The sequence below is a fragment of the Rana temporaria genome, chromosome 2 (genome assembly GCF_905171775.1).
Source record: "Rana temporaria chromosome 2, aRanTem1.1, whole genome shotgun sequence".
Classification (NCBI taxonomy): domain Eukaryota; kingdom Metazoa; phylum Chordata; class Amphibia; order Anura; family Ranidae; genus Rana; species Rana temporaria.
Window position 1 is genome coordinate 73,325,446 of NC_053490.1, and position 17,639 is coordinate 73,343,084.

Consider the following 17,639-nt stretch of genomic DNA (forward strand, 5'->3'; position numbering starts at 1 on the left):
GTGATTAGAACAGTTATCTATATATAATAAGCAACTATGTGTATGTGGATTAGCTAGGGGGCTCCTGCAGCCCTTTCAAAAGGCTGTCTGTGTGTCTCTTGTTACTAAAAGTAGTTTACCTGTGTCATTATACAAAGAAGGGAGGATTCTCCCCTGAGTGTATTTCTGTTTGTACCTGTGTTCCACCACCCTACACTGATATGTCAACAAGTGACTGAGTGGGCTAAGGGATACCGGGCAAGGGAAGCTTTTATGGCAGACATACTCCTCACGTGTACGGCGTTAGATTCTATAAAGGGGGTATTCTATGGCTAATCCCAATTCACTGTTGGGAAATGCCGATGACCTTGTAGATGTTTATTGTTAGTAGACATGGAAATAATATGTATACCCTGATCTACTGCAGTGTTCCATTCTGGATCTCCTGTTAAAGCATTCAATTTCAATTAGATCTTTACAGATTCAGCAAATCCCTGTTTATTAGGTATATGCTAAGTAATGGTCAGCAGAATAATTTATGCTATTCTGAAGTTCTTTTGAAGTGTCTGGAACCTTAGCTAACTGTTCTATCAAGTTAAATGGCTATGGAAATGCACTCCTGGCATTTTGTTCTAAAAAGGGGGTCATGGCTGCTCTCTCTCATTCTAAAAAATGTCATGACTGACTTGTGTCTGACCCTGTTTATGGAGTGCCTAGTTGGCATTATCATCATACAGTAGTATTATCTTCTGATGATAGTTGGCCAGATTCTTTCTTGCTGCCTTCTCCTTTCAGCAAAAGGTCAAGGTCAGATTTCTGTGAGGAACCTAGCCTTGCAGTCGTCCTGCAGTGTCTGGCTTGCATTTGATGTTTAGAGGCAGAGAAAATTACACGTGCTTGAAGCTTTTAAGCTCTGTTACCCTTTTTCTTAATTATGTTAAATATACAGTTTCTAATGTGTTTTATCTTTTCTAGGTTCCACCAATACTTCTGGATAAACAGTTCTCTGAATTTACTCCAGACATTACTCCAATCATTTTGGCTGCTCATACAAATAATTATGAAATTATAAAACACCTGGTTCAGAAAGGTGTCTCAATCCCAAGACCACACGAAGTTCGGTGTAACTGCGTGGAATGCGTTTCTGGTTCTGATGTGGATAGTTTACGACACTCTCGCTCAAGGCTGAATATCTACAGGGCGCTGGCAAGCCCATCTCTAATTGCACTGTCAAGTGAGGATCCCTTTCTAACTGCATTTCAACTAAGCTGGGAGCTTCAGGAGTTAAGTAAAGTGGAAAATGAGTTTAAATCTGAGTATGAAGAGCTGTCAAAGCAATGTAAGCAATTTGCAAAAGACCTTCTGGACCAAACAAGAAGCTCCAGGGAATTGGAAATTATTCTTAACTATAGGGATGATGGTGGTCTCTTGGAAGACCAGAATGGCAATGACCTTGCCCGTCTAAAATTGGCAATTAAGTACCACCAGAAAGAGGTATGTTTTTTTTTTTTATTCTACAACTGTGCATCTATCGTTGCTTAAATATTTACTGATCATGCTACATGAACCGTAAAATATGCAAGCTCAAAAGTAAAAAAATAAATGTTTGATTATACAAGTACAGCTTCCTGAATCCAAAAGCTTGTCATGCACAAGTGCCTCAACACAAGTTCAGTAGTTTGGAAATAAATTGCTTATTTGCATAAATGTCATGCAAAGACAGTGTCGCAAAGCTGTTTCTTTTACAGATTAAAAATGCTGTTTTATGAGGGTAAAGAGTAACGTTTTATAATTGTCAGAAAATGTAAATTTTATTGCAGACTGCTTATTATGAACACTGGGAGTTATTTACTAAAGACAAATTTACTTTGCACTACAAGTGCAAACTACAAGTGTAAAGTGCAGTTGAAATTGCACTGAAAGTGCACTTGGAAGTGCAGCTGCTGTAGATCCGAGGGGGACATGCAGGGAAAATAAAAAACTGAATTTTAGCCTGCACATGTTTGGATAATAAAATCAGCAGAGCTTCCCCTCATTTCAGATCTACCCCTCAGATTTACAGGGACTGCACCTCCAAGTGCACTTTCACTACAATTTCAAGTACACTTTGCACTTGTAGGGCCAGATTCACAAAGAGATACGACGGTGTATCTACAGATACACCATCGTATCTCTGACGTAAACTGGTCCTATCAATGCGCCTGATTCATAGAATCAGATACGCATAGATAGGGCTAGATCCGACAGTGTTACACTGTGTTACACTGTCGGATCTTTTTTTCAATTTAAAAATGGCGCCGGGGGCGTTCCCGCTGATTTACGATAAATAATATGTAAATCAGTGAGATACGCAAATTCACGAACGTACGCGGACCCGTCGCAGTGTTCTTACGTCGTTTCCGTAGCGGTTTTCCGTCGTATACTTACCCCTTATTTTATCAGGCGCAGCCAATGTTAAGTATAGCCGGCGTTCCCGCGTCGAATTTGAATTTTCCTACGTCGTTTGCGTACGCCGATTCACGAACACGCACGTCGCAAGTACCGCTCACGTCGCAACCACTGACGTCCAAGTGACGTCAGTGGGAGCAATGCACGCCGGGAAATTCCCCGGACGACGCATGCGCATTTAAATCGGCGCGGGAACGCGCCTGATTTAACCACTTGGGATCCGCCTGCCGTCAATTGACGGCTACAGTGCGGATCCCAATCGCCAAACTGCCGTCAATTGACGTCCGCCCCTTAGGGCGGTCCCCGCGCGCGCTCCAGAGCGCGCTGCGGGGAAAATCTGTGTTGGCCGTGTCCCTCGGACACAGCCAATTACAGATCGCCGCGAACGGCCAATCAGAGTGGCCGTTCGCGAGGCGATCTGTGCGGCCAATGAGAGAGGATCTCATATGTAAACATATGAGATCATCTCTCATTGCCGTTTTACACAGAGACAGCGGTGCTGTCTCTGGAGAGGAGACCGATCTGTGTCTCTTGTACATAGAGACACAGATCGGTCACCCCCCCAGTCACCCCCCCCTCCACCTACAGTTAGAACACTAAGCAGGGATACATTTAACCCCTTCCTCACCCCCTAGTGTTAACCCCTTCAATGCCAGTCACATTTATACTGTAATTAGTGCATATTTATAGCACTGATCGCAGTATAAATGTGAATGGCGCCAAAAATGTGTCCGATGTGTCCGCCATAACGTCGCAGTCCCATTAAAAATCGCAGATCGCCGCCATTTCTAGTAAAAAAAAATAATTAAAAAAAAATAATTCTGTCCCCTATTTTGTAAGCGCTATAACTTTTGCGCAAACCAGTCGCTTATTGCGATTTTTTTTTTTTTTTTTACCAAAAATATGTAAAAGAATACGTATCGGCCTAAACTGAGAAAAAAAAATGTTTGTTTTTTTTTTAAATTGGGATATTTATAAGAAGTAAAAAATATTGTATTTTTTTCAAAATTGTCTCACTTTTTTGTTTATAGCGCAAAAAATAAAAACCGCACAGGCGATCAAATACCACCAAAAGAAAGCTCTATTTGTGGGGAAAAAAGTACGTCAATTTTGTTTGGGAGCCACGTCGCACGACCGCGCAATTGTTAGTTAAAGCGACGCAGTGCCGAAAGCTGAAATTTCACCTGGGCAGGAGGGGGGTATATGTGCCCAGTAAGCAAGTGGTTAAATATGACACTCCCCTAGCCGCGGAATTTGAATTCCGCCGGGGGATTTAGGATCCGCCGTCGCAAGTTTGGAGGTAAGTGGTTTGTGAATTAGCCACTTGCCTCCTAAACTTGCGGGAGCGGATCTTAATTCACGTAGATCGAGCAGATCTATAGATCCGCTGAGCTACGTGAATCTGGCCCGTAGTTTGTACTTGTAGTGTAACATGGATTTGCCTTTCGTAAATAACCCCCACTGTCTTTTACTATGAAGGGTAAGTGTGGGGGGGGGGAGTGGCTGGGGGTGTCATGATGTGCTAGTATATACTGTATATTTGTACTTTATGGTACACTTACCTAACTTACTTATCCATCTTGATTGGCATCCCCAGGATGATGTAGGCATGTGCACATAATCGATAGATAATGAATTTTGTTGGACAGGGGTGGCAAAAAGAGTTTAATTTCAGATAACATATAAAAGTTGATTTTGTCTGTTTAAAATTGGCAACATTCATTATATAAAATAGAATTTTCCATCATGTTGCTGTCAATAGCATGCTTACAATAGTATAAAATACTGTACCAGGAAAATGAATGTCTTTGGCTTTTTTATAATAGGCTAAATCTGTGAAATCTGAACTTGGAACTTTTTGGAGATAGGCCAATTAGTCTACCAGAAGTAGCCTGTGGTAACTTTGCAATTTTCAATTTACAGAGTTTAAAGTCCCAATTTATAGACCACATTCTCAAACAAAGCACATGTGGCAAAATTACCACATTGAAATATATATTTTGGTAATACATTTAAATTGTAGAAGATATACCAGTAAGATGGATTATATGTAATTATCTGTAGCTTCAAGGCTGCCCACCTCCAACTCCTGCCAGAGATAATATAAAGCTCTAAAAGTACTTTGGTCTAGTGGTACTAGTATTAGTGTATTAGTGGTATGTAAGAGAGAGAAAAAAAAACAATAGTATTAGTAAAGTATTTTCCTGTTAAGGTTAGGGAAAGAACCACATGTCATGCCGCTTGTTTGCCCTAAGAACCCAACAATATGCAGCATAACCATTAGTAAATTGTGATGATGTAATAGCATGGAAATCTATACTGTAAAATGTGACATTGTTATATTAAAAGGATGTTTCATACATTTACAATTAAATCAGAGCACCCTATTAACCTCCCTGGCGGTATGATTATGTCGGAAATTTTGTACCAAAAGCGGTACAATTTTTTGCATGGAAATTTGGTGTTATGTATTATAGGCCTGCAATTCTTAGTAATTACTTACTTAAACCTGACCAAACAAGACTCTAGTAGACATCCCAGATGTGATAAAGTTTGAATCACAAAATCCTAAATTATAATCTAATAAATAATATAATTCAATAATGTAATAAAAAATAATGGAATTTGTCAAACAAAGAAAATTCAATAAACATCCTGAGTGCGATACATTTGAAACATGGGACTGCACAAAGTCCGACGTTACGATCAGGACAATGGAACCCGGTTTATTTTTCGGACTTTCTTTCCATTGCCATCTCTCTTTGAGCAGCAAACCACGTACATCCTGGTAGATGCTGCCTTTTTTGCGGTTGGCGGGATGTAGTCCATAAAGTGACGACCAGTCAGGCGTTCTGTGTTGACAACATCAACAGCATGACGTCCAGGTCTGTTCACTGATGGCGTCTGGTGGTTGACAAAAATCTGCAAAAATTGTGGCTTCAGCACATCTTTCCCACCTTTTGTGTGGACCATGGCAGTGGAGGTATTGTGCACAGTACTCATGAGACACACATCCTTCTTGTCTCGCTATCGCATTGCCATCATCTTACCCTTCTGCCAGGCAACCATTTCTCTGGTTTTGATTTTTTTCTTGGCAAACATTGATGGCATGTCACGTCGGTTAGGCCTAACGGTACCATTTGCTTCAGTCTTGATTTGTAGCAAAACCTCATACAGTTCCAGAGACGTGTAGAAATTGTCTGTGGTCACACAATATCTCTGATTCAGCAATAGCTCCAGCAGTATAAGGACAGATGATGTGGCCATCCCATAACTGCTGTACCTGGGGTTGAACTTCGTGCCTTTACTGGTGTAAATTACCGAATTCCAGATGTACCCAGTGAATGACTCGCAGAGCATGTAGGTTTTGATGCCAAACCACACTCTTTTGGATGCAATGTACTGTATCCAGCTTAGGCGTCCCTTGTAGGCCATCAAACTTTAATCCACGCTGATGTCCCTTTCTGGCACGTAGGTCCGCTGGAATTTGGTCACAATAATTTGGCATACCTCCTAGATTTTTTTTAGTTTGGGCACAGGATGTGTGGCCTCATAAAATTCTTCATTGTTCGTGAAGTGGAAATTTCATGATGAGGGAAAACCGGTATTCTGACATCACGGTGCCAAAAAACAGAGTGGCCAGTAACTTATTGGTGGTCCAGTACCACTTCTAGAGCGGTTTCCCCACCACCCTCTGAAGAATGATGAGTCCCAGAAACTGCCAGATGTCCTCTTAGGTCCCATGTTCTGCTTCTGGAAAACCTGGCATGCAGCATAGCAGATTGCTGCTCTTGGTAGCGATCTGTCTCAGTGACAATTCTTTCAATTACCTCCTCAGTGAGGAATAATTGCAGGTATGCCAGAGGGTTGTCACGCTCAACATCTACCTTCATCCCAGGTGATCCAGTAAACTGGAATCTTGGGGGGCGCTACCTGGTCCGTATCACAGTCAATAGGGCACCAAGTGCACACATCGCTGAGGTCAGGTGCAGGATCATCGCTGTTGTCACTTGCCAGATCAGTGTCAGTGTCAGATGACAAATCTTCCCCACAACTTACTATTGCTCAGTTCTGCGAGCCCCTCCATGTCGCTGCCCCTTAAAAAAAAAAGAAGAGAAAGAAAGGCGCACCAGCCTAGTGTGTAACCGTTGACAGTTTAATAAAATAAAATAGTAATAGAAAACTACTCACAAGAGAAATTACGTAATAGGCTTGTCAACAACGATATGGTAGATACCCCTCGACCCACACTCCATAATAGGGGGGATAAAGGTGTGTCGCTGCCGGCTGACGCATTTCGAGGCGACAAGGACCTCTTCTTCAGAGCCCAGCAGTGCAGCCTGAATCGCCAGGAGAAGGTAAGGGGACTCCGCTGACAGCTCTGCAAAGTTACCGCGAGAGTAACTCAGGGTTACCGCACCTGGCAGCGAAAATTAACCCAGAGTCACGCTTGAGAATACTGCCAGGGAGGTTAAAGTCCAACTTTGTCCCCACCCCAGTCTATCGCCACTAAAGGCCACTTAGTTGTGTATTTTGGCACCGTTTTTTACTATGCTTTCTTTTGTCATAATTTTTTAGGTTAGTCATGGTAACGTGATGCCACACTGTTCTCTTCCTTTGGAAGAGAACAGTGTGGCATCACATCCTGTTCACCTCCCATTGGAGATGGGTGGTCCTCAATAATGCAGAGAGTGGTACTGACTTGATGACTTCATTGCCACTCTCTACATCATTACACTGTGAGTGCATTCCATGATGGCCCCCTTCAGAGGATAGGCCCATGACTTCTGTACTCACAATATGTCCTCAATCTGAAGGACTGAGGACATCTAGTACTGAAAAGTGATTACTGTGAAGGACAGAAAAATGCAAGTATTGCAGCCAGGGTCCTTTTTAAAAAAATAACACCTGCTAAACACTATTTACGCCAGATTCCTGTAACTAAGTTTGTTAATATCATTCACTCTGCTTTGGAAGGAGGTTGCCACCGTCCCTAACCACTTAAGCCCCGAGCCTGTTTTTCAAAGGTGTTTTCTCAGTTTAGGCCGATTTGTATTCTTCTACATATTTTTGGTAATAAAAATTGCATAAAGCATATATTGATTGGTTTGCGCAAAAGTTATAGCGCCTACAAAAATAGACAGATAGATTTATAGCATTTTTATTATTATATTTGCGATTTTTATCAGGACTGCGACATTATGGCGGACCCATCGGACACTTTTGACACATTTTTGGGACCATTGGCATTTAATTCAGAGATTAGTGCTATAAAAATGCACTGATTACTGTGTAAATGTCACTGGCAGGGAAGGGGTTAACACTAGGGGGTGATCAAGGGGTCAATTGTGTGTCCTAGGCATGTTTCTAACTGTGGGGGGAGGGGACTGACCTAGAGGAAATAACAGATCATGGTCCTAGCTATTAGGAACTCACGATCTGTCATTCCTCACAGAACAGGGATTTGTGTGCTTACACACACACATCCCTGTTCTGCCTCTCGTGCCCGCGATCGATTGTGGGTGGTGGTCATCGCGATCACCGGGCACGAGCATTGGCGCCCCCACGATGCAGCGGGCATTGAGCGCGTGTCTGCTATCCCAATTAAATGAGCCGACGTACAGCTATGACGGCACGTGGGATCGTGCCGACCTACCACCGTATAATGACGGTGGCTGGTCGGCAAGCGGTTAAAGTCAATATTTGTAAAGGGACAAAGAGTGACATATATAGTGGGTTGGAACAGCTAATACAGGACAAGTAGAACTCTGCAGTAACAGATTACATTTTTGCTAGTGTGAAGGCACAGGAAAGCTGGCTTTATAAAGAATTACACACATGGACTTGGTTTTAAAGCTCTGGCCTGAAGACAGGTTAATTTTGAATAAAATGACCACACACAGTATATCCCTTGTATTATTTTTATTAGATATAGGTTTATTTTTATGAAATCATACTTATGATTCAGGCTTTGACATAAGGATGACTAATTTTTTAATAAAGCCGTGCTTTGTATAAACACTTTTGGATACAATGGCCAAACATGCACGTGGCTGTTTGTTGTATTAGATTTATGTTGATTTTTATGTAACTGCACATATCATTCAGGTAACAGAAGGATGACTTTTGAAGTGAGTCTATATTTGTTGAAGATAAAAAGCTATTTCACAACTCCCACTCACATCTATATATAGAAGTGGGGCCTGTTGTATTTTCTGTACTCGATGAACTGTGTCCATATGTTTTACTGCGTGTTTAAGTTACAAGAAATGCAAACAGTTTTCAGGGTTTTTCCATCATTGCTTTTCTCTCGTTGTTTATGTAATATTAGTTGTTTTTCATTCTGCAGTTAGTGTTTTTAATCTATTTGTTTGTAAAACCTAATAGATTATATATAAATCATAAAACATGCAAGTAAGAATGGTGATGAAAACTGTGTGTACAGTGGAACCTTGGATTACGAGCATAATCCGTTCCAGGAGAATGCTCGTAATCCAAAGTACTCACATATCAGGTCAATGGAAGCAAAAATAATTTGTTACGCATTGACTTCAATGGCATGCAATACCGCATGCTGCCAGAGGTGGAGGGCGCCAGAGAGCTTCAGAAATGTCCGGAAAGGCCCAAGGACAGTTTGGCTGACCTCAGCAAACCTCGGAAAGACTCCGTTCATGAGTCTTTGCGAGGTTTGCCGAGGTCAGCCGAACCGTCCTCGGGCCTTTTCAGCTGTCTCCGAATGGCTCTGGTGCCCCCCACCTCAGGCCAAACATGATACTGCACACCGCTTTGGCCTGAAACCTGCCCGTGTTGCGAGACAATACTCACAAACTGAGTTAGGATTTTAGGAAATACAGTGCTCGTATTGCGAAATGCTCGTTAACCTCGTTACTCTCAATCCGAGGTTCCACTGTAATTGTATATATTGTATCTACTGTTTATTTTATGATATGTTGGCATGTGTATATTGCATGCTCTGTCATTGCCCTTAGCTCAGGCCCAGCCTCTGGGATTCATAGAGTTAATGCACCGAAGTCGAAAGAGACCTAAATCCAATAGGTGCTTTTGACTTGGTTTGACTTGCTTCAGATTTATGTTATGTTGCTCATAGTCTTTAAGTTGGCTTTCAGTATCTTTGACTTGCTTATGAGTTGTAGTTTGCCTTTGCATTACTCAGGTACCTAGACCTGTTTCTGTTTTTATTGACTTGTACAGGAAAGAAAAAAATGTTTAAATGCAAACTAATGCAAACCGTTCAGAACGTGAAAGCTATTCCCATCCAGAACACCTTCTTGTAAATAGCAAAGCCCTTTATCTTATCTTGAAATAAAAAGTCATTAAAAACCAGAAGGATTACGATCTTAAGCAAGTTGGCAAGACTACCTTTCATGTATATTGAATTGGTGGTGATATCCATCTAATCACTTCAGCAACCAGCCTAACAATAATCCTTTCACTGCTTCCATTTTTCAAATGGGTGGCTATACCATTTTTGCTATTTTCCATTTTTAGAATTCAAAGATTGTGATACCGATGTGACAATTACCGAACTAATTGCGTAGCTGTTGATCAAAACGATGCTTTCCATGAAAAACACTAAAATCCCTTTTAGCTTATACAAACACAACTTTCAAAATCCTTACTAACTGTAAAAGACATAACAAATGCATGTCAATTTGGAATTGTGCTTTTTTGGAAAAAAAATGTAAACTGAAGGAAAGCGATACGATAATGGTGGTCTCTGTGGCGGATTCGCAGCAAGATCACCGTTATTGGGGGCAGGAGAGGGGCCCCCCTCCCGCCAATTTTCTGTGCCCTCCATCGCTTACCAGAGCCATCAGTAGTGGCGATCGGGTTCTCTCTTGTGCTGGGTATGGAGAAGAGGGACAGGAAGATGGCCCCCACCTGTCTCCATACCATAGCAGGGCAGAAGGGGACGTCAAAACGTCACTTCCGCCCATAGCTCTTAAAGGGCCATTTTTTTTTGCATCTTAGTCCAAATATGAGATCTGAGGTCTTTTTGACCCCAGATCTCTTATTTAAGAGGACCTGTCATGCTTTTTTCTATTACACGGGATGTTTACATTCCTTGTAATATAAATAAAAGTGGCCCAATTAAAAAAAAAAAAAAAAAAACAGTGTCAAAATAAATAAAATAAAGTAAAATAAATACATATTTATTTTAAAAGCGACCCGTCCCGACGAGCTTGCGTGCAGAGGCGAACGCATATATGAAAGCGGTGTTCAAACCACACATGCAAATTATCACCACAATTGTTAGAGTGAGAGCCGTAATTCTAGCCCTAGACCTCCTCTGTAACTCAAAACATGCAACCTGTAGAGTTTTTTAAATGTCGCCTGTAGAGATTTGTAAAAGTTTGTCGCCATTCCACAAGTTGGTGCAATTTTTAAGTGTGACATGTTGGGTATCAATTTACTCGGCGTAAAGTCAGGTGTCCCAATACTTTTTACAATAATATATATATATATATATATATATATATATATATATCTATATATATATATATATATATATATATATATATATATATATATATATATATATATATATATTATATCTTTTCATGTGACAACACTGAAGAAATTACACTTTGCTTCAATGTAAATTAGTGAGTGTACAGCTTGCATAACAGTGTACATTTTCTGCCCCCTCAAAATAACTCAACACACAGCCATTAATGTCTAAACCGCTGGCAACAAAAGAGAGTACACCCTAAGTGAAAATGTTCAAATTGGGTCCAATGTGTTAATATTTGGTGTGGCCACCATTATTTTCCAGCACTGCCCTAACCCTCTTGGGCATGAAGTTCACCAGAGCTTCACAGGTTGACACTGGAGTCCTCTTCCACTCAGTGTCATGTGACTCATTAGCGTTACAAGGTCTCAGGTGTGAATGGGGAGAAGGTGTGTTAAATTTGGTGTTATCGCTCTCACTCTCTTATACTGGTCACTGTAATACAATCTGTACACTCACTACTTTACATTGTAACAAAGAGGGTTATTTACAAAAGGCAAATTCACTTTGCACTACAAGTGCACTTGAAAGTGCAGTCATTGTAGATCTGAGGGGGACATGCAAGGAAAATAAAAAACAGCAGAGCTTCCCCGCATTTTAGATCTTTCCCTCAGATCTACAGCGATCTACAGCGATTGCACTTTCAAGTGTACTTGCAGTGCACTTGAAGTGCAAAGTGGATTTTCCTTTCGGAAATAACCACCTTTGTATTTTATGAAATTTCTGCTCAGATTTTCTATTTGCTTATTATGTAATAGGCTGTACACAGTAAATAAACCAACAATAAATAATCTGTAGCTGTTCTATATCAACTACGTTTATTGTGGCAGACAAAGCATTGTTTAATAAATGAGAAGAAAATGTACAATCTTTTGGAACAAACAAAAGCAATTATCTGCTCTGTCTGCATTTTAAAATTGTTATTAATGCTTTCAATAACAATGTCCTAGTCGCTTTTTACACACTTGGTGGCTGAGCAAGTTTCTTCTTTTCTTTATTTACAAGAGAAAAATGTAGCTTACAGGTTAGGTCCTTTAAATGTTAAAGCAGGTCATTGATCATGTTGGGCTGCCAACAAACTGCAACAGACTTAAAATGCATGTGACTCTTATTTAGCAACACAATGGGAGTTATTTACAAAAGGCAAATCCACTTTGCACTACAAGTGCAAAATGCACTTGAAATTGCAGCAAAAGTGCACTTGGAAGTGTAGTTGCTGTAAATCTAATGGGGGCATGCAAGGAAAAAAAAAAAAAAACAGAATTTTAGCTTGCACATGATTGGATGATAAAATCAGCAGAGCTTCCCCTCATTTCAGATCTACCCCTCAGATTTACAGCAACTGCACTTCCAAGTGCAATGTCAGTGCAATTTCAAGTGCACTTTACACTTGTAATGCAAAGTGGATTTGCCTTTTGTAAATAACCTCCAAACTGTCCATATTGTATCATGTATTACATCATTTTGAACACATTAAAAGAACTGTAAAACTCTTTGGATGCTCCAGCATTCCAATCCAGTGCATCACAGGTTAAAATTAAGGTGTATCTTAAGCCAAACTTTTGGCTTTAGATACACCTTAGACATTCTAAGTAAATGCTAGAATGTCTATTAAAGTGGATGTAAACCCACTCCCATCCTTTCTAAACTACTGCCATAGTGCTGATCTATAAGGATATACAGGTGAAACTTGAAGAATTTGAAAATCGTGCAAAAGTTCATTTATTTCACTAATGCAACTTAAAAGGTGAAACTAATATATGAGATAGACTCATTACATGCAAAGCAAGATAGTTCAAGCCGTGATTTGTCATAATTGTGATGATTATGGCTTACAGCTCATAAACACCCCAAATTCACAATCTCAGAAAATTTGAATATTGTGAAAAGGTGCAATATTCTAGGCTCAAAGTGTCCCACTCTAATCAGCTAATTAAGCCATAACACCTGCAAAGGGTTCCTGAGCCTTTAAATGGTCTCTCAGTCTGGTTCAGTAGGAATCACAATCATGGGAAAGACTGCTGACCTGACAGTTGAGCAGAAAACCATCACTGACACCCTCCATAAGCAGGGAAAGACTCAAAAGCTTATTGCAAAAGAAGTTGGATGTTCCCAAAGTGCTGTATCAAAGCACATTAATAGAAAGTTATGTAGAAGGGAAAAGTGTGGAAGAACAAGGTGCACAAGCAGCAGAGATGACCGCAGCCTGGAGAGGATTGTCAGGAAAAGGCCATTCAAAAGTGTTGGGGACTTTCACAAGGAGTGGCCTGAGGCTGGAGTCGGTGCATCAAGAGCCACCTCACACAGACGGATCCTGGACATGGGCTTCAAATGTCGTATTCCTCTTGTCAAGCCACTCCTGAACAACAAACAAAGTCAGAAGAGTCTTACATGGGCTAAAGAAAAACACACCTGGGCCCAGATTCACAAAGGACTTGCGACGGCGTATCTCCAGATACGCCGTCGTAAGTCCGAATGTGAGGCATCGTATCTTGGCGCCTGATTCAAAGAATCAGATACGCCAGAAATTGTCTAAGATACGACTGACGTAAGTCTCTTACGCCGTCGTATCTTAGGTATGCATATTTACGCTGGCCGCTAGGGGCGCTTCCGTATATTTCTGTGTCAAATATGCAGATGATCTAGATATGCCGATTCACGAACGTACTTGCGCTCGGCTTATTAAAGTATGCTGTTTCCATAAGGCATACGACCGGCGTAACTTTACCCCTCATAAAGCAGGGGTAAGTCATGTTAAGGTATGGACGTCGGAAACATCGGAACATCGTCGTATTTTACGGTGTTTGCGTAAGTCACCCGTGAATGGGGATGGGCGTAGGTTACGTTCACGTCGACTAAACATTGAGCCGGTGTAACTTAGGAAGAAAATTTGACGTGATACTGAGCATGCGCGCACATGCGCCGTTCGTTAGGCTCGTCATTTACGTGGGGTCACAATTAATTTCTATACAACACGCCCCCTACCAGCCTACTTTGAATTAGGCAGGCTTACGCCGGCCCATTTACGATACGCCGCCGTAACTTAGGGCGCAAGTTCTTTGTGAATATGATACTCGCCTCTCTAAGTTACGGCGGCGTAGTGTATATGAGATACGCTACGCCCGCCTAAACTTAAGCCATTGTATCTGAATCTGGCCCCATGTCTGTTGCATCTCATTTGGAAACCAAAGACCCAGAGTATGGAGGAAGAATGGAGAGGCACACACTGCAAGATGCTTGTCTAGTGTGAAGTTTCCATAGTCTGTTGATTTGGGGAGCCATGTCATCTGCTGGTGTTGGTCCACTGTGCTTCATTAAGTCCAGGGTCAACGCAGCCGTCTACCAGGAGATTTTGGAGTACTTCATGCTTCCTTCCACAGACAAGCTCTATGGGGATGCTGACTTCATTTTCCAGCAGGACTTGGCACCTCCCCCACACTGCCAAAAGCACCAAACCTGGTTCAATGACCGTGAAATTACTTTGCTTGATTGGCCAGCAAACTCCCCTGACCCAAACCCCATAGAGAATCTATGGGGCATTGCCAAGAGAAAGATGAGACATGAGACCGAACAATGCAGAAGAGCTGAAGGTCGCTATTGAAGCATCCTGGTCTTCCATAACACCTCAGCAGTGCCACAGACTGATCTTCCATGCCACGCCGCATTGAGGCAGTAATTGCTGCAAAAGGGGCCCAAACCAAGTACTGAGTACATATGCATGCTTCTACTTTTCAGAGGTCCGATATTGTTTTATGTACAATGCTTGTTTTATTGATTGCATGTAATATTCGAAATTTCTGAGATTGTGGATTTGGGGTTCTCATGAGCTGTAAGCCATAATCATCACAATTATGACAAATCACAGCTTGAACTGTCTTGCTTTGCATGTAATGAGTCTCTCATATATTAGTTTCACCTTTTAAGTTGCATTAGTGAAATAAATGAACTTTTGCACGATATTCAAATTTTTTCACCTGTACATGTGTCCTGCATGTATCCTTACCTGTCAAATATGTCCCCCCTGTCTGTTATCAGACCCGAAAAACTGCATATTTTGTGGGTGGGTCTGTTGCCTGGAGCTCGGTGGGTGGAGTCGTGATGTCAGTAGACTCCCCGCCCTCCTCTACACTCCCCTTGTCAACATGCATTTTCTCCAGTGTATTCCTTACACTAAATTCTGCTATGATCACGAACATCCAGTCAAAATCCAGAAAAGTAACCACATGACTTCAGAAAAGGAGTGAGGGTGGGAATAAAAAAATAATGCCTATCTCAAGCTAGTGCACGATATATGTAAATAACCTGTCACTCTCATCAAGGGGGAAGAACAGAGTTTTCTCTTATTTGTCCGTTTATCTCACTGAAAAAAGAAAAGTGGATTGCTCAGAGCTAGATTAACTCTTTTTGGCAAGACTGAGCACAGATGATAGGAAATCTTATGCTCTACATTGTGACAGCAAAAAAATAAAAAATTTCAGTAAAAAGTCAAATGCTTAAAATACAATAATAGTTCATATTCTCAGGGTCTATTGTATTACACATTTTTTTGCTCCCTTTAAGCATAGACGTAATTAGGTAATTTCTCTTGCAATTTTGTATACATGCACTGCCCACCTTATTGTTATATTGTAGTGATATTTAAGTAACATTTTCAGGGGAAAATAAGATGCTGAAAATTTGACTTACAGTACATGCTCTTACTTTTTTCTATTCTCCTCTGCGCTTGCTCCTCATACTGTCTCGAGTTCAGGTATGTGGGTGCCCCTTGTGTCTGAAGGGACCGATGGAGTCCTGCCAAAGCCTCTACTTTTTGCATGCTCCCATTTTGAACTACAAGCTTACATGCATCCGCTTAGAATGTTACATATACAGGCAGCATAGGAGACACAGAATCAAAGCCAAAGCTTGGGAGCCGCTGTCACTCACTACTGTTGAGGATGAAGAAAATCGTGGATTTGGTTCATGGAGCTGCACATAAGCTTGTAGTTTAAAAGGGAGTGTGCATGAAGTGGAGAATTTGGTGAGACTCCATAAGTCTCAGCAGGCATAGGGGACACCCATATACCTGAACTCAGACAGCAAGGTCTGAGGACAGTGTGAGAAGAAAGCATAGAGGAGACATTTAAAAAAAGAAAAGTTGTTATATTGTTTTAGTGTACATACATACTTACACCTTCAAAAAAGAAAAAAGACATAGAAAGCATGCAGATGAAGTGACTGATTCGGCTACTTTTATACTTTCTAGAGAAAGCAGCCTGCATATTTGCAAAAACAAATATGTTCTAGAGCAGGGGTGTCAAATTCAATTTCATTGTGGGCCACATCAGCATAATCGTTGCCCACAAAGGGCTGGTTGTATCTGTAAGGCCGTGTACACACGATCAGTCCATCCGATGAGAACGGTATGAAGGACCGTTCTCGTCGGTTAACCGATGAAGCTGACTGATGGTCTGATGTGCCTACACACCATCTGTTAATGAACCAATCGTGTCAGAACGCGGTGACGTAAAACACAACAACGTGCTGAAAAAAACGAAGTTCAATGCTTCCAAGCATGCGTCGACTTGATTCTGAGCATGCGCAGGTTTTTAAATGAGAGATTACATAAAAATAATTTCCATCAAACAAAAAGGGTTATAATATACATGGCCAGCCCAATATTCTATATTACATCATAACCACCCTACATTGCATATGTTATATACTTTATATTAAAATAGTCAAACTATGACCAATTGTTACGTCACTCCCAACATGTTTTTTTTTCAGGATAACCTTCTTCAAGGGAAAATTGTAGTCTATCTGAAATGTGAATACGTACAGTATATCAAAAAACATTCTTATGCTTGATATATAGTATACTAATTTATCCCAAAAAGACAGAGCACGCCTAAATGTGGTGTGGGAAAATTAGATTTGCTAACTTTCAGGTCTGACGTAAGAAGGTGCCAATATCTATTAATATATTTCCTCACTTGTTCATGTTGGGCATTATATTATTATAATAATGCACACGAGGCATCCTTTTCTTTCACCTTAGGCTTGTTAACTAATAATTTTGAGCATCATTGTTTCAAAGCTCTATGAAAAGCCTTACGTAAACAAGACTTATGCCAATGTTCCAGTAAAATAGATTTTAAAGCTAATGCTGCTTCCTGAAATGTATTCTCTCCTTGACAATTGAGCCTTAGCCACAAATATTGGGTATAAGCTATAATTTAATTAAAAACATCTGGTGAAAGCTGTCTGCGTAAAGGATTGTGTTACTCTGTGTTTGCATCCTGAATAAATTGCTGGGAACATTCCAGCCAGTGCTACCTCTACTTAAAAGTGATTTTATGAAAATCATACAACATAGTGAATGTCAAATTACAAGTGTTTACATTCATGAATTTTAGACAATTCTGCAGAAATTGGGTTGGACCTCCCCAAATTAGAAAAAAAACATTTACAGCTGTGCTTATGAGTTTACATACCCTGGCATTATATATTGTTTTCTTGGCTATTTTTCAGAGAATATGAATGATAACATAAAAACAATTCTTTCACTCATGGTTAGTGTTTGGCTGAAGCCATTTATTATCAATCAACTGTGTTAACTCTTTTTAAATCATAATCGCAACAGAAACTATCCAAATGACCCTGATCAAAAGTTTACATGTCCTGGTGACTTTGGCCT

At 40.7% G+C, this 17,639-nt stretch overlaps 1 protein-coding gene across 2 annotated transcripts in view; it reads left to right on the plus strand.

Moving 5' to 3' along the window:
• The window catches only part of TRPC4 (transient receptor potential cation channel subfamily C member 4), a 231,465-nt gene that overhangs the window by 116,866 nt on the left and 96,960 nt on the right, over nucleotides 1-17,639 (plus strand). For both annotated transcript variants that reach the window (XR_005747344.1, XM_040340375.1), the window contains exon 3: nucleotides 955-1,473. Coding sequence is in view for 1 of the 2 variants with exons in the window: in XM_040340375.1 (XP_040196309.1) it covers nucleotides 955-1,473 (519 nt within the window). In the remaining variant the exon portion in view is untranslated. The remainder of the gene's footprint in view (nucleotides 1-954; nucleotides 1,474-17,639) is intronic.